The 14271-nt window shown below is 38.0% G+C and overlaps 1 protein-coding gene across 5 annotated transcripts in view; it reads left to right on the top strand.

Annotated features, from left to right (window-relative positions):
* Positions 1 to 14271, top strand: part of RALGAPB (Ral GTPase activating protein non-catalytic beta subunit) — a 93206-nt gene that overhangs the window by 46540 nt on the left and 32395 nt on the right. For 3 of the 5 annotated variants that reach the window (XM_018057853.1, XM_018057852.1, XM_018057855.1), the window contains 8 exons: positions 526 to 693; positions 1207 to 1321; positions 1691 to 1838; positions 3655 to 3719; positions 4947 to 5076; positions 6878 to 7011; positions 10050 to 10232; positions 11499 to 11650. In XM_018057853.1, coding sequence (XP_017913342.1) covers positions 526 to 693; positions 1207 to 1321; positions 1691 to 1838; positions 3655 to 3719; positions 4947 to 5076; positions 6878 to 7011; positions 10050 to 10232; positions 11499 to 11650 — 1095 coding nt within the window. The remainder of the gene's footprint in view (positions 1 to 525; positions 694 to 1206; positions 1322 to 1690; positions 1839 to 3654; positions 3720 to 4946; positions 5077 to 6877; positions 7012 to 10049; positions 10233 to 11498; positions 11651 to 14271) is intronic. The other 2 variants (XM_018057854.1, XM_018057856.1) reach the window with 1 other exon arrangement.

Here is a 14271-nt window from a genome sequence, read left to right on the forward strand (position 1 = left end):
AAAGTAAGGTACACTTTAAGTACATTCCTAAAAGGATTCTTACTCAGGGTGACCTTCATGTTGTTCATAAAGGGTCAAATGAGGTTTCTTTCTTTCATCGTGCCCCCAAAATAGTAGGGAAGTGGGAAAAGACACACCACACTTTTTTTTTCAGGAATTTTGGAATACTGCAAAATTTTACTGACATGAAATTTAATTTGGTCATTCCTCCAGTTTATTGATAATTACTGCGGCCTTTTGTTTTTAGTTACTTCATTTGCAGGCACCTGTAACTTTGAGTTGCAAGGCTTAATTAACACTGCAAGAAAGTGTAATAGACATGAATCTTTTTTTTTCTTTTAAGAAATTATAACTTGGTTCTTAGTGTATTTGATTCTGAATTGTTCTAACTTTCATTAATGCCTTTTAAAAGATAGAAGTAGTGAAGATTGGAAATAGAATTTAAGATGACTATGTAGAAAATATTAGTGATAATGAAAACGGTTGACCAGCAGTTTGTTTAAAATTTTTTTCTTGCTTTCCTAGATTTTACATGCTTTTAATTCAAGGTTTGCAGATAAATGATTATGTGTGCCATCCTGTCTTGGCCAGCGTTATTCTAAACTCCCCTCCTTTGTTCTGCTGTGACTTGAAAGGGATTGATGTTGTGGTTCCTTACTTTATTTCAGCTCTTGAAACCATTTTGCCTGACAGGTAAGCTTTCATCCTGTACTAGTATGTCAGTTGTTGGTTTTGGCCTGGTCTATTTTGGTGCTTCCTCCCCGGTTTCCCAGTTTCTCCTGTGCAGTGGTCTTCGTAATCCAAGGGCTCTCAGGCCACATTAAATGAGAGTAGAGTGTCTAGACCCACCTTGTCCCTGAACTCCTTCAGTTCTGATTTGTCCATGGGTGTATTGAATCCTTTCTTGCCTGGTCTAGAGGGATAAGAGTAGCCCCAGCCCATGGGTCTTTTGTAGCATAGGCCTGATATTTAAAATCAATCCATCAGATTCTAGTTTAATTCCCTAACAGTTTAACAGTGCAATTCTTTCTCTCAAACACACAGAAATTACAGAATATAAACTCAGTGGAAAGTAGTTTCTGCATTCTCTGTAAAACCAAACCCAGTACTTGTATTGTGAAAAATTAGTGTAATATATATATATGGCAATAGCTAAAAACATACTTCAATTCAGAAATACTAATAGCTTTTGGGTTTTTTTTGCAGAGAACTCTCAAAATTCAAAAGCTATGTAAACCCAACAGAACTGAGACGATCTTCCATTAATATCCTGCTTTCTTTGTTGCCCCTCCCACATCACTTTGGCACAGTCAAATCTGAGGTAAGATTTTATTAAAGTTTTGTGTATCATTTATGTTTTGTGTGCTAATTCAAGTCAATATATATTTTTAAGATGGAACAGGAACTTTCTTAAAAATTTCAGATTATTTCAGGTGAATCAGCAAAGTTGATTTGCGAAGGTATTTCTTCTGTCACTCAGCCGTTCTACTATTTCACGTGGGGAGAGGCTAGTGTGTCTGATCCCCTATGTTGTGTAAATTAGTGATAGACTTTAGCACAGTGGCTACCATCAGTCAGACTGAAAGCCCTGCTCGTTGGACTGATCCTCTCTTTGTCCACTGTAGCAGTTCCTACAGGACTGTAGTGTGCCGCAGCAGGTGATATTAAATGTTATTTGTTTCTTCCACAGGTAGTCCTGGAAGGAAAGTTTAGTAATGATGACAGCTCTTCTTATGATAAACCAATAACTTTTTTGTCACTGAAGCTGAGACTTGTGAATATACTAATAGGTGCCTTGCAAACGGAAACGGACCCCAACAACACTCAAATGATACTAGGTTTGTGTTCACACATTTTTTCTGTAAGTGGAAACCCAGATACTGTTGTTGATCTCAGGCATCTTGAGGCAGGGGGTCAGTGATAGGAACCTAAGCGAAGTACAGCCCTACTTAATTCTTAATCAGAGGCAGGATTGTTTGCTCTTAAACTTGAAAAAAGTTTGAAGAGGTGAGATGAGGGAAGGAACGCATCAGTTGTCTTGGTAGGTCATGTTGGATTAGTTTTTTGTGTGTTCTTTATTTTTCTCTTCCCTGCTTGCCCTTCCTCTCTCCTTGCGTCCCCCTTTTCTCCCCTTTCCTCTCTGCCATCATTACTTTTACTTCTGCCTTTTCCTCCTGCCCGTTAGTACATGCAAGGCTGTTTGGAGTTGGGTGTAATTGTGGAAGTCATGACAGAACCTGCCAAGAGGAGACTGAGGAGTGACTGTTTCTGCCTCCTCCCTTTTCCCTTATTGTTTCCTACTGGTTTTCTAATCATACTGTTGTGAATGACTTTTCGTCATTATAGCCACTTCTATATTTTAAACCCTTATCACCTCTCAACTTGGTTACTGCAGCTGTCTCTTACTGTACTTTTTTGGTTTTTAATCAAATCTAAGGGCATGGTCCTAAGTACAGGTACTCTGAGGAGAAAGAAGCAAATTGCACAGCTTTTATCCTTGAGCAAGTCTCATTGCAGAGATTGAAACACCTTCTCAGAATACTCAGATAACAGCAGAAGGCAGTGCTGATAGCATGTCATGTTGGATGTCTTTAGTGTTGAGAGAGAATAAACTGAAAGAGCAAGGAAACTTCATAGGGGAAAGTGGAAATTAGATTGGATCTTAAAGGGCAGGATTTGAATAGGCACCAGTGAGGTTAGGATTTCATTTCAGGAGGGGAAACAGCAAGGCCGGAGAATTTGTGGTGACAGTAGTGGTCGGAGTGGGTGCCCCGTAATTATAGTGTGTTATGCAGCAAGAAGGGAGAATAAATAGAAGAGTAAATCCTTTCATTTTGGAAAGGAGTTTAATGAACAGAGGTTAAAGCTCAATATGAGAGGGCCTCCAAGTTGTAGTTTTTTAGATTGTTTAAAACACATATCACTTGAAATCAGATAGTTTCTACAGTTAATGGAGTATTTAGTTCTGCTTTATCCTTGTTCTGTAGAAGCTCCCCTTGTATGTTCCAAGGAAGAGCCAATTGTCACTCTTGCATAGTTTGGCAAAACTGTTACTGTTCTCTCTATCCCTAGTGCTCGGGAGCACTCCCCCACTGGGACGAGGAGTGCACGGTTCACCATCTTGTTTCTTTACTAGTTTCTAGGGCTGTGAGTTCCTTGGTGATAAATACATGCGGCTTGCCTTCAGAATATGCAGCTGTGGGCAAGCCCTAAAAGCATTCTTACAAAGCAGTTAGTTGGTCAGAAGGATACAGCTGTGGATTTTCACTTTGTTATTTTATACTGAAAAGATCAGAATCTGCTTTTTAAAATGTTCCATAATATTTTTCTTAGTTTATATTACCCTTGAAATTGAGATGTTTACATCTAGTCTTTTACACCAATTTAAAAATTGGTCATGTTTTTATACAAAACAAAGTTTGACATTCAGATTTATTTTAGAAAAATGTCGTTTTAAAATTTGGGGGGCAGATCAGAATTAGGTCATTTTTGAAAAGTTTCTTTTTTGACCAACTGATGGATTTATCAGTAATCTTATGGAATTTCCAGGAATATTCTGCTAAAATCATATTCTTATCTTTGCTGTTAATTGAGATATTTTGTCCATTTTCATATTCTTGTCATGTATTTAAATGTATTTTTTTGTTGTTTCAGGGGCAATGTTAAATATTGTTCAAGATTCAGCACTTTTAGAAGCCATTGGTTGCCAAATGGAGATGGTAAGAAGCATACAATATGTAATTAGTCAGAGAATATCAACTTCTGTTTTTATGTGAATTGTATTCCAAAATGTCTGTCCTTGTGTTCTTAGAGGCATTTGTAGATTCAGCTCATTGATTCAGTGGGTCCTTTTAAAAATATTATCTGTTTTGAGGTTTCTTACCTTTCAGTGTCTCATTAGGTCCCTGAGAGATTCTGCAGGAGAGAAATTCCAGCTAAACAGTGTCTTTACTCCTGGACAGTGTTTACCTAAAGCTTTTATATCTTTTGCTGTGTTGGTGAATTGGCTTGAATAATCTAGAAAAATTCCCTTATTCTCTGATTCCATGTATCTGTAGTAGATGTAGTGTTTGCTGTAAACATCATCTAGTTTATCCTTTTTGATCTCAGCTGCTCTTTCTGTCCCTCTAGACCAAAGTTTGAAGGTTTTCCCAAAGCACCAGTGCCTCTAAATCAGAAATACTTTCCAGAGACTCCAATGCTCCCTGCTTCTGTCTTCAGGATGTGTGATGCCTCTACCTGGAATAGAGGCAGGCAGTTGGTAGGCAGGGAATTAACCGAGTGTACTGGGGTGAGATGAGTGGATGTAGGATGGGTGATCAAATTATTATTAAGGAAATTATGTTCACGTCCCAGTAGGTGGCTAATAACAGTCACCTTACATGGATAAGATGAAATGTGTTTGTAGGGGAGATGAGGGAAGTCTTCAGCAGATACCTTCATTAGCTCCTGTACATATGAGTTGATCTTTATCTATCTATCTATACTAATATATGCTATATATACTAATCATATATTTATTGTTTGTGTATTTTATGTAACATTGGAAAGTACTGTTATTCATTTATTTGTGTTTTGTTTTTTAAGATGTATTCCTATTCTGAAGTTTTTTGGAAGGCACTAGGGTATTTTTTTACAGACCCAGAACCATTAACTATTGAAGTCTAGTGAAGGTAGAAATAGTCTGATCCTTTTAAACAGCAGCAAAGATGATTCCAGAATGGGCAGACCCTTGATACCACCAGTAAATGGTGTTTATGTAAAAACACAACAGTTTTAATCCTGTTTATATAAAAACACCACAACAGTTTTAATCCTTTGTCAATTTTTATCTATGTATCAGTTTGTGCTATTTAGCTGGCAAATTCCATTTTACCTACATGGCTTTTAGTGATTGGCTTATGTCCATATTTGCATATTTGATTTTTTTTTTTTTTTTTGACTAGGGTGGTGGAGAAAATAACTTCAAGAGTCATAGTCGCACAAATAGTGGTATTAGTTCAGCGAGTGGTGGAAGCACAGAACCCACAACTCCTGACAGTGAAAGACCTGCTCAAGCTCTCCTGAGAGATTATGGTAAGCCATGTTTAGTTTAGTTTGTTTTTTTTTAATCTAAAGTTATAGAATAACTTTCAATGCCCAGATATATAAAACAAGCAGAGAAATTTTAAACTAGATTTTCATGTTCATAATTTTTGTGTACTTAATATAACAGAGAAGCTATTAGTCTAAAACATTATGAAAAGGAAAACAGATCTTTTAAATTTAGCTTTACAGTTTTTAGTAGTTAGATTTTGGATAGTTTCTTAGATTTTATAAGTGATTTATAGGAAGCATTTCTGAATTCTATAACCAGGTGCTAGTAATTCAGAATCAAATAGGATTTAGGCACTGCCTCAGAGTCTAATGGCAGAATCAGTCAGTGTTTCAGTTTTTGCAGTGTACTGAGGATGGTTTATGCATTAGATGACAACCCAAAGGAGAGTCTGCCTTTGTGTTTGAAGCCTGTGTACCCTGCTATGTCTGGTTAGATTCTTCAGTCACAAAGAGTAAGGAAGCATTTGCAAGTAGAGCATCCTATTCAATAATGTCCTTTACCATGGCCAGTTGCTTTCTGGATTTTGTTGAGTTTATGGGTGCCTTTATGTTTTTATGCATAAATACTAATGGTGTATTGAATCTAAGATTATTAATCCAACTAGATTGGAATGAAATCTAACTTCTTAGATGGAGTTTAATGTTTTAATCATTTGGAGAGTTTATAAGCCCGGGAGTCCAGGCATGTTTCAGTGATTTAAGTTTGCTATAAGTATCCTTCAGCTTGTCAGATACATAAGGTCATTATGTGGTTATTTAACACATTTAAATATTGCATTTATGAAGAAGTTATTTGAATCGTTATTTTATTCATTATGCTTGTATTTAAATATAGGTGAAAATTTGTTTATTTTTCTTGCTTCTAAAATGTTTTTAAACTAAAGAAATTTTTGCATAATTATACGTGTTCTAATATAAATGTTTGAAGTGGTTATTGTTTGTTTCAGTATTTTGAACTGGTGTTAGTGAGTTCTGCTTGTAATGTCATAAAATAGTTTTTACTAAGAAATCCAGATTTGTGTTAGTGTCGCATGAATGTCTCTCTTTAATGATCATTCCTTTTTCTGTTGTCACTGCCCTCTTTCTGATAGGATCGACAGGTATAATGTCCCTAAAGCTTCCTTCATAAATTCAATTTAGTTTGTCCTAATTTATTATTAACTGACTAGTAATTACTTTTAAATATAGAATTGGAGGCTACATAAAAACACAGTTACTTGATTATTTAATTTTTTAAGAGTATTAAAGTTGTCTCAGAGAATTAAATGTTAAAGTTTGCTTGAAAAAGCATTGCATGTGACTTTTGACGATATGAACCCTGAAAATAATTTCAGCAGATGCTTTAGGATAATTCCCAGCATCTGAAGAGATTCTAAAATTTGAATTCCTTCCTCTATAATATGCCAAGGAAATAATTGATAGCCTTTTGATTGTTTCGTTTTTTTTTTTTTATGTATCTCTGTGAGTTAATTTGGAAATGTTGAGATTTATACTGTTAGAGAATGATATTGAAGCTTTCAAATCCCAGTGGATGTCTGTGTGAGAGTACCTGAGCTGGGAGCTAGAAGCTGCTCTGGTCCAGTGTGTGCACCCTGCGCACCATTGTTCAGTCAGGCTCAGCTGCTCAGGCCAGTGGGGCGGGGAGCGTAGCACTGTGTGGGTGCCCGTCATGCTCACTGTGGCTGCTGTGGTCTGTGCCTGGTGGAATGCTGTGCTTCTCGTTACTAATGCTTAGTTGTTTTCCCTCCCTGTGGGATGTGGCATTGGGGTTATATCCTAGCTCTTAATACAGATTCAGCTGCTGGGCTCCTGATTCGCAGCATTCATCTTGTCACCCAAAGACTCAATTCTCAGTGGCGGCAAGACATGAGCATATCACTGGCAGCTCTGGAGCTCCTCTCTGGACTGGCAAAGGTGAGATGACGGTCCCTTTATTTTAGCCCAGCAGCCTTGGAGTATGGCTCTTTTTTCTGTATCTCCTGACCCCCTTCATGTGTGTGTTGCAGTCTTGATTACACTCATCACAGTTGATACCCAAAATGTGCAAAAATGAGCCTCCAAGTGAGATTTTACAAAATGATCTTTACTTCTTTGTTTAATAGGGTCAAAGGGTGTGAATGATAGTTTTGCTGTTAGATGATAGGAAACATTTCAGTACTTGCTCTTTATTTGCACATAATGATAGAACACTGGTTGATTTTGTGTTTATTCATAATACCCTTAAATTTTCAGCATGACATTTTGTGCCGTTATAAGATCAGCAATCATCTAATTTTAATGAATAAATACAGATTTGGCAACGAAAGAAAAACTTATCCTAAAATACACCATTTGGGCCTACCTGTGACTCTTCCATCTTCCATTATCAGAGTTAAATGAAAGTTGGCTGTACTTTCAGATTTCTTTCGCAACTGTTTATCTATTTTGTGGAACCTTAGAGTTGGGTGTCCGTTTGCATTTCTCTCTCTCTTTTTTTTTTAATTAAAGTGAAATTCACATAAAATTAACCTTTTGATGTGAACAGTGCAGCGCCTATTAGTGCTCTCACAGTGTTGTGCAACCACCCCCTCTTGCTGGTTCCAAAGCATTTGCCACCCCCAGAGAAACCCTGTGCCCATGAAGCAGTTGTTTCCTGATCTCCCTTTCCCCTTATCTCTGACAACCACCAGTCTGCGTCCTGTCTCTGTGGATTTACTTACTCTGATACTTCATAGAAATTAAATCATATAACCTGTGACCATTTGTATGTGGCTTTCTTCACTTAATACGCTCTTGAGTTTCATTTATGTTGTAGGAAAATGTCTCAATCTCATTCCATTTGTAGCTAAATGATATTCCATCATATTTATGTACCAGTTTGTCTGTCTATTCCTCTGTAGCACATTTGAGCTGTTTCTACCTTTTGACTCTTGTGAGTAGTAGTGCTGCTGTGAGCATACATGTACATGTGTTTATCTGAATGCCAATTTTCAGTTATTCTCGTTATATAACTAAGAGGGGAATTGCTGGGTCATATGGTAATTCTATATTTAACTTTTTGAGAAGCTGCCAAACTGTTGTCCTCAGCAACTGAATCACTTTACATTTCTACCAGTGATGTAGGAGGGTTCCAGTTTCTCTGAATCTTCACTAGCATATAAGTATTTTCATATCTGTAAAATAGGCAGGATTATCTTGTGTGTAACACCTGGTGATGTGAGGATGAAGTGAAATGAAATATGTAGAACACTTTGTAAACACAAAGGTGATACACACACATAAAGTGATGATGTCTGAGATGGTAAACTTTAAGCCCTCATTTTATAGATGAGGGGACAGGTGAGCAGAGGCTGTGACTTACCTGAGTCATGAAAGGCAAAATAGACAAGAAAACCTGAGGTGTTCTCACTACCACTTAGAGCTTACCTTTACCTCAAAGATTCTCAAGCATAGATGTAATGGCCATATTTTTGTGAGGAGCAGTTACTGATGTAGGAGGTAAGAACAACCATTTGTGTGATGTGCAGGACCACATGGTCTTTGAGAGCAAGATACTGTTGACTGTGACCTTCAGTATCCTTGCAGTAGTAAGGAATAATTAACCCTAAATGGAGTGCTGTCTAGACCTAACAAATCATAAAGGGCTAACACTACCTGATTTTATGACTTGCTTTAAAGCTATGGTAATCAAAACAGTCTGGTATTGGAATAGGTTAGACAGCTGGATCAGTAGATAGAGCGGGGAGTCCAGAAATAGATCTGCGTGTGTATGGACATTTGATTTTTGACAGAGGTTCCATGCTAATTCAAAGGAGAAAGCATAGTCTTTTCATCCAGTGGTGCTAGAACAATCAGATATTCGTATACAAAAAGAGAGAAAGGACTGTTAAATGGTGTAACCATTTTAGAAAACAATCCCCTGGAGAAGGGAAAGGCTACCCACTCCAGTATTCTGGCCTAGAGAATTCCATGGGGGCTTAAAAAATGTGTCCATGGGGTCACAAAGAGTTGGACACAATTGAGAGACTTTGACTCACACTTCACAGGTCCATAAAAAACTAAACATACACCTATCATATGATCTAATCAGTCCACTCCTAGGAAGTAAGAGAGCATATACTCTTACAAAGTCTTATACATAGCAGCTTTATTTGTAATACTCAAGAGCTGGAAAAAATCCAGATGTCTAACAGTTGACTGGATAAATTAATTATGGTATAATCCATATAATGGAATACTACTCAGTAGTAAAAAGGAATGAAAAATTGATATACACAAGACTGGGTAAATCTCAAAACAATTATGTTGAGTAAAAGAAGCCAGACTTTCCCCCCACCCCAAATAGTGCAGTACTCTATGATTTTATTTATATAAAACTATAGAAAATGCAAGTTAACCTATAGTGGCAAAAAACAAATCAACAGTAACCTAGGGAGGGGACAAAAAGGAGTAGGGGGAAGTTGTTTTTTTTTTTTTTTTTTCTGGGGAAGTGTTATAAAGGTACATGAGATTGAGGGGTAATGAATATGTCTACCATCTTGATTGTGGTAATAGCTTACAGGTGTATACTTAGTCCAAAATTTATCAAATTGTACACGTTAAATATGTGTAGTTTACTATATGTTAATTAAACCTCTGGACAGCTGCATAGAACTTTGTAGCCCATAGAGCATCATTACGGGGTGGGTTAGGGGGCTTAAAAAAATGTGTACATGTTCCATTGCCAGCTCTTCTTGTGGTCTCTGGCAGTGATGAGTAGTTGTACCCCAGCAGTTGAGGTTTTAGAGCATGAAGAGGGATGCTAAAATAAAATTTTACTGTTTTAGGGTTTGAAAATTGCCCTCTCTTTTTATAGAGTGTATATGATAGTACATCTGAAATATATTCTGAGAAAGGCTGGGCCTCAGTGTAGAGGCTTTGAAATTGGTACTGTGGTTCCTGGCTAACTGTGTTCACCAAACGAATATGCTCAGGTGAAGGTGATGGTTGACTCTGGAGACCGGAAGCGAGCCATCAGTTCTGTGTGCAGCTACATTGTGTACCAGTGTAGTCGGCCAGCTCCTCTTCACTCCCGGGACCTGCACTCCATGATAGTGGCCGCTTTTCAGTGTCTCTGTGTCTGGCTGACAGAGCACCCCGACATGCTTGATGAAAAGGTTAGTTTACTAGGTATTAAAACAGAAAATAGGAACAAAAATGTACATTGGGAAAATATCTTTTAAAAGAGAATATCTAAATTTAAATCCATATTGCATACTTTAAGCTGAATATAACTTGTTATATTTCAGGAGAACACTTATCTTATTGAGCATAACTGAAAAACTATCATCATGCTTATATAGTTGATCCTTGAATAACGTAGGGTTGAACTGCGTGGGTCCACTTACATGCACATTTTTAAAAAACTGTAAATACTATTACATGATTTGTGATTGGTTGAACCTATGCATGTGGAGCTGTGGATAGGGAGGAATTGCATCCCTATGCAATTGTGGATGTGGAGGGCTGACTTTAATTTATATGTGGAACAGAAAAAAAAAATAATTTATATGTGGGTTTTTTATTGTACTGGGGGTCGATGCCTCTAACTCCCATGTTGCTCAGGGGTCAACTGTATTTGATTGCAGATTAACCCATAGAGAAATTCTTTGAAAGATGGAGCTTTGGATAATTTATCTGCAAACAATCAGGATTGTTTTTTCTTGAAAGGATGGTAGCCTTGAGATGGCCAGAAGGTACTTTGGTCACCTATCATCAGACCAGAAAGGGAACTTGATAACTAGGCTACAAACCTAGAGAACACCTTCTTCGTAAAGGTTGTAGCTAAAAATTTCATTTCACACATGTTTCTTTCATCTTAAGTAAACACAGATTATCTAGGCTGCTTTCTCTTACCATTGTAATACTTTTCTTATGGGAAGACAATTATAAAAGAATGCATAGTATAAATAAGAGAAGAGATATCAGGCTTATTATTACAGAGCTTTATATAGTTTATAAAAATAATACCATTGATTAAATCTTAGTCATTTGTATGATGATGTATAGGATTAGGATACCAGAAATTGTTTTAAAAGTGTCCAGGTTTAGCTGAATTACAGTTATATCTCTTTCAGTTATCTTTCACAATTTATAGTCCATGGTAATTTTACAAGAATGGTGACTGATAAAATTGAAGTGAGTTTATCATTACTTATTATCTAGATCTCTTAATACTCAAATTTAGATCTTTAAAGAAAAATTGGGGGGGCAGCAAGTTTATTTTATTAAATTATTATGAAGTTGATATATACCTACCAAAGAAAATGAGACATTAGAGTCTCACCACCAAAACACAACCAATATTGACACTTGGATATATTTCCTTGTCTTCTCATAAGATAGATGTATTATAAAAACTAATCTGCTTTTCCTTTTTCTAGGATTGCCTTAAGGAAGTGCTGGAAATTGTGGAACTGGGTATTTCAGGAAGCAAGTCCAAGAACAGTGAGCAAGAGGTCAAGTACAAAGGTGATAAGGAGCCAAACCCTGCCTCTATGAGAGTAAAGGATGCTGCTGAAGCCACCCTAACATGGTATGAAAGTGATGTCGCAGGGATTGTGTCTAGGAGTTAGACGGGATTGGATGTGATACTGTATTGTTTCATCTCCTCCCCAGTTGTTCAACATTAAGTGACATAACCTGATTTAGGATACTTTTTCTCCAGAAATAAAATGGAAGAGAAACTGTCTTGTTCTTTTGGACCAAAGAAACCAGGATTGAGGCTAAACGTTTGGGTCCTTGTTTTTCTATGCTGGCTGACAGTGATTCAAGTCATATCATGTTAGAGCTAGAAAGGATCTTGGAGAGCCTTACCCACACCCTCACTCTGATGGCTAAGTCCAGAGACTTTGATCACACCATTACCTCTTGTGCTTTCCAGCTTAGTGGTTTTTATTCTGTGCTGCACCGTTTATATTACATATTATAGGTTCATTCAGCCAAAACTTATAAACATCCTCTTACGAACTAGTAATAGAATTGTAAAAATAAATCAGATTTAGTTTCCACACCCAGAGAGCTTCTAGTCCAATAGGGAGGAATAAGATATGAACACAAATATCTATAATATTAGCTGGAGAATAAATGCTCCAAGAGAAGGGGTACATATGGAATGCAGGTGTGTTGGAAAAAGGGAGTGAATACTTTCAGATTCAGGGAAGTCAGATTCCTGAGGAAAATCACATTGACCTGACTCTCAGAGAATGGATAGTTTGAGCTGTAAGTCAGATTGCAGGGGTGGTTATGGCAGCAAGAGAAAATTCCTATTTCAAGCATTTTGGTAATGAAGGGACGGAGACAGGTTGGTATCTTGAAAAAGTAGCAGAGAGAGTTGAAAGTTTATGTTTGGCCGGTTAGTTAGCAGAGTAGAAAGAGGGAAGAAAGGCAGTTTATTGACTGAAAGAGACAGATGGAGAAGATTGGGTAGAATTGGTACAGCTGGGAAGAAGTGGCTTATGAAAGGGTAAGTGTGGATGAGGATCCAGAACAACATAAAAATCAGGGAGGAGGAATGTCAGGTCATATTGAGTTGGCTCATCTTGGTCTTCTTAGTAAAAGTGGTAAGACAGCTTGTGGGCTTCCCTGGTGGCTTAGCAGTAAAGAATCTGCTTGCAATGCAGGAGGCAGGGATTTGACCCCTGGGTCAGAAAGATCCCCTGGAGAAGGAAATAGCAAGCCACTGCAATATTCTTGCCTTGGGGAATGCAATGAACAGAGTAGCCTGGCGGGCTACAGTCCATGGCATCACAGCAGAATCAGACACAACTCCCTGACTACACAAGAAGACAGCCTGTAGAAGATTCGTATGCAAATGAGCCTTTTCCAAGAGAACTTGGGGCATGCACAATAAAGTTGGGTTTATTTCTGTTCCTCATGGGCTTAGGTTATTCAATAAAGTTTTAGAAGCATGCTTGCTTTAGTTCAGTCCTGGTCACTGTGCTAATGCTGGGCTAATGTGTGGTCTGGGGTGGACTTAAAAAGGTTATTAAAAACTAAGATCTGATGGGTACCTTGGAGAATAAAAGAGATATGGAGAAAGGGGGAAGGATATTTCTCACTGGGACTCTGCATTATATAAAAATAAGTTTGCTCCATCCTAGCCTGTGGATGGGACATTCCGTTGAGAGTATGATTGACAGCGAGGATTGGATATAAGCCCGGAAAGAGCAGAGTCTTGCTTGTCATCCTCAACTTAGGCAGTAGTTGTCTAGGTGGCTCATCTCTGCTGGCAGCTCTACAAAATGCCTCATGTCTTAAAGAGGGCCCTAAAGAGTCATCATGAAACATCCAAAACCAATTTTCTCTGTTCCCACACAATTAGAGCTTTGTGTCAGTATCATGACTGTTTTCCAGCTATGCAAACTCAAAATTTTGACTCTTTCTGATTTATCTCTGTTTTATCTGTCATTCCCTATATGAAGTCAGTGACCAAGTCCAGTAGAATTTAATTTTGGAAGTATTTCCTCCATTTCCTCAGACCTCAGCATCCTAGTCCAGGCCCTTCTCACTTTCTGTCTGATTTCCCTGTTTTCAATCTCTTACTCTTTTCATTTTGCACTCTGTTACTGAACTCATCATCTTAGGTACTGTGCTTATTCTGTGTGAGTGATTGAAAACAGATTTCTGTTTATTGCCACATGCTGTGAAATTTTTGGTCTGGTGTTCAAGGCCCTCCTTGAGTCCCCACTCAAATTGTGATCTCCTAGCACAACCCTTCTGCCCCAGCTGGCTGGCCACTTGTGGCTGTGAACTGCACGTGTTCATACCTATCTGTCTGCTTCCCCTGCGTTTCAGGACTTCCCTCTCTTCTTGGCCTCATCCTCCACTGTTAGCTACTCACGTCACATCTAGCTACCTCTGTGGAACCTTCTTTGATTATTCTGCTTTTCCACACCTCTGTGTTCATTCAGTCTGACCCTGCCACACTACATGAATTCTATGGTGTCAATGATCACTCCTGGTTGTATTTGATACATGCTAGTCTTAGCTCCCTACCCTGGGTAGAGGCCCCATTTCCCTTTTTACACCCCTCATGGTGTAAGCACACAGGAGATAGTTACAGAATGTAGATCAGCTTGTTGTGGTTTTCCCCTTGCTGTAGAATATACATTAGGACTCTTGGAAATCATTTCAGTAGCCCCTCTGCTTAGTGAT

Source organism: Capra hircus, chromosome 13 (genome assembly GCF_001704415.2).
Source record: "Capra hircus breed San Clemente chromosome 13, ASM170441v1, whole genome shotgun sequence".
Taxonomy (NCBI): Eukaryota; Metazoa; Chordata; class Mammalia; order Artiodactyla; family Bovidae; genus Capra; species Capra hircus.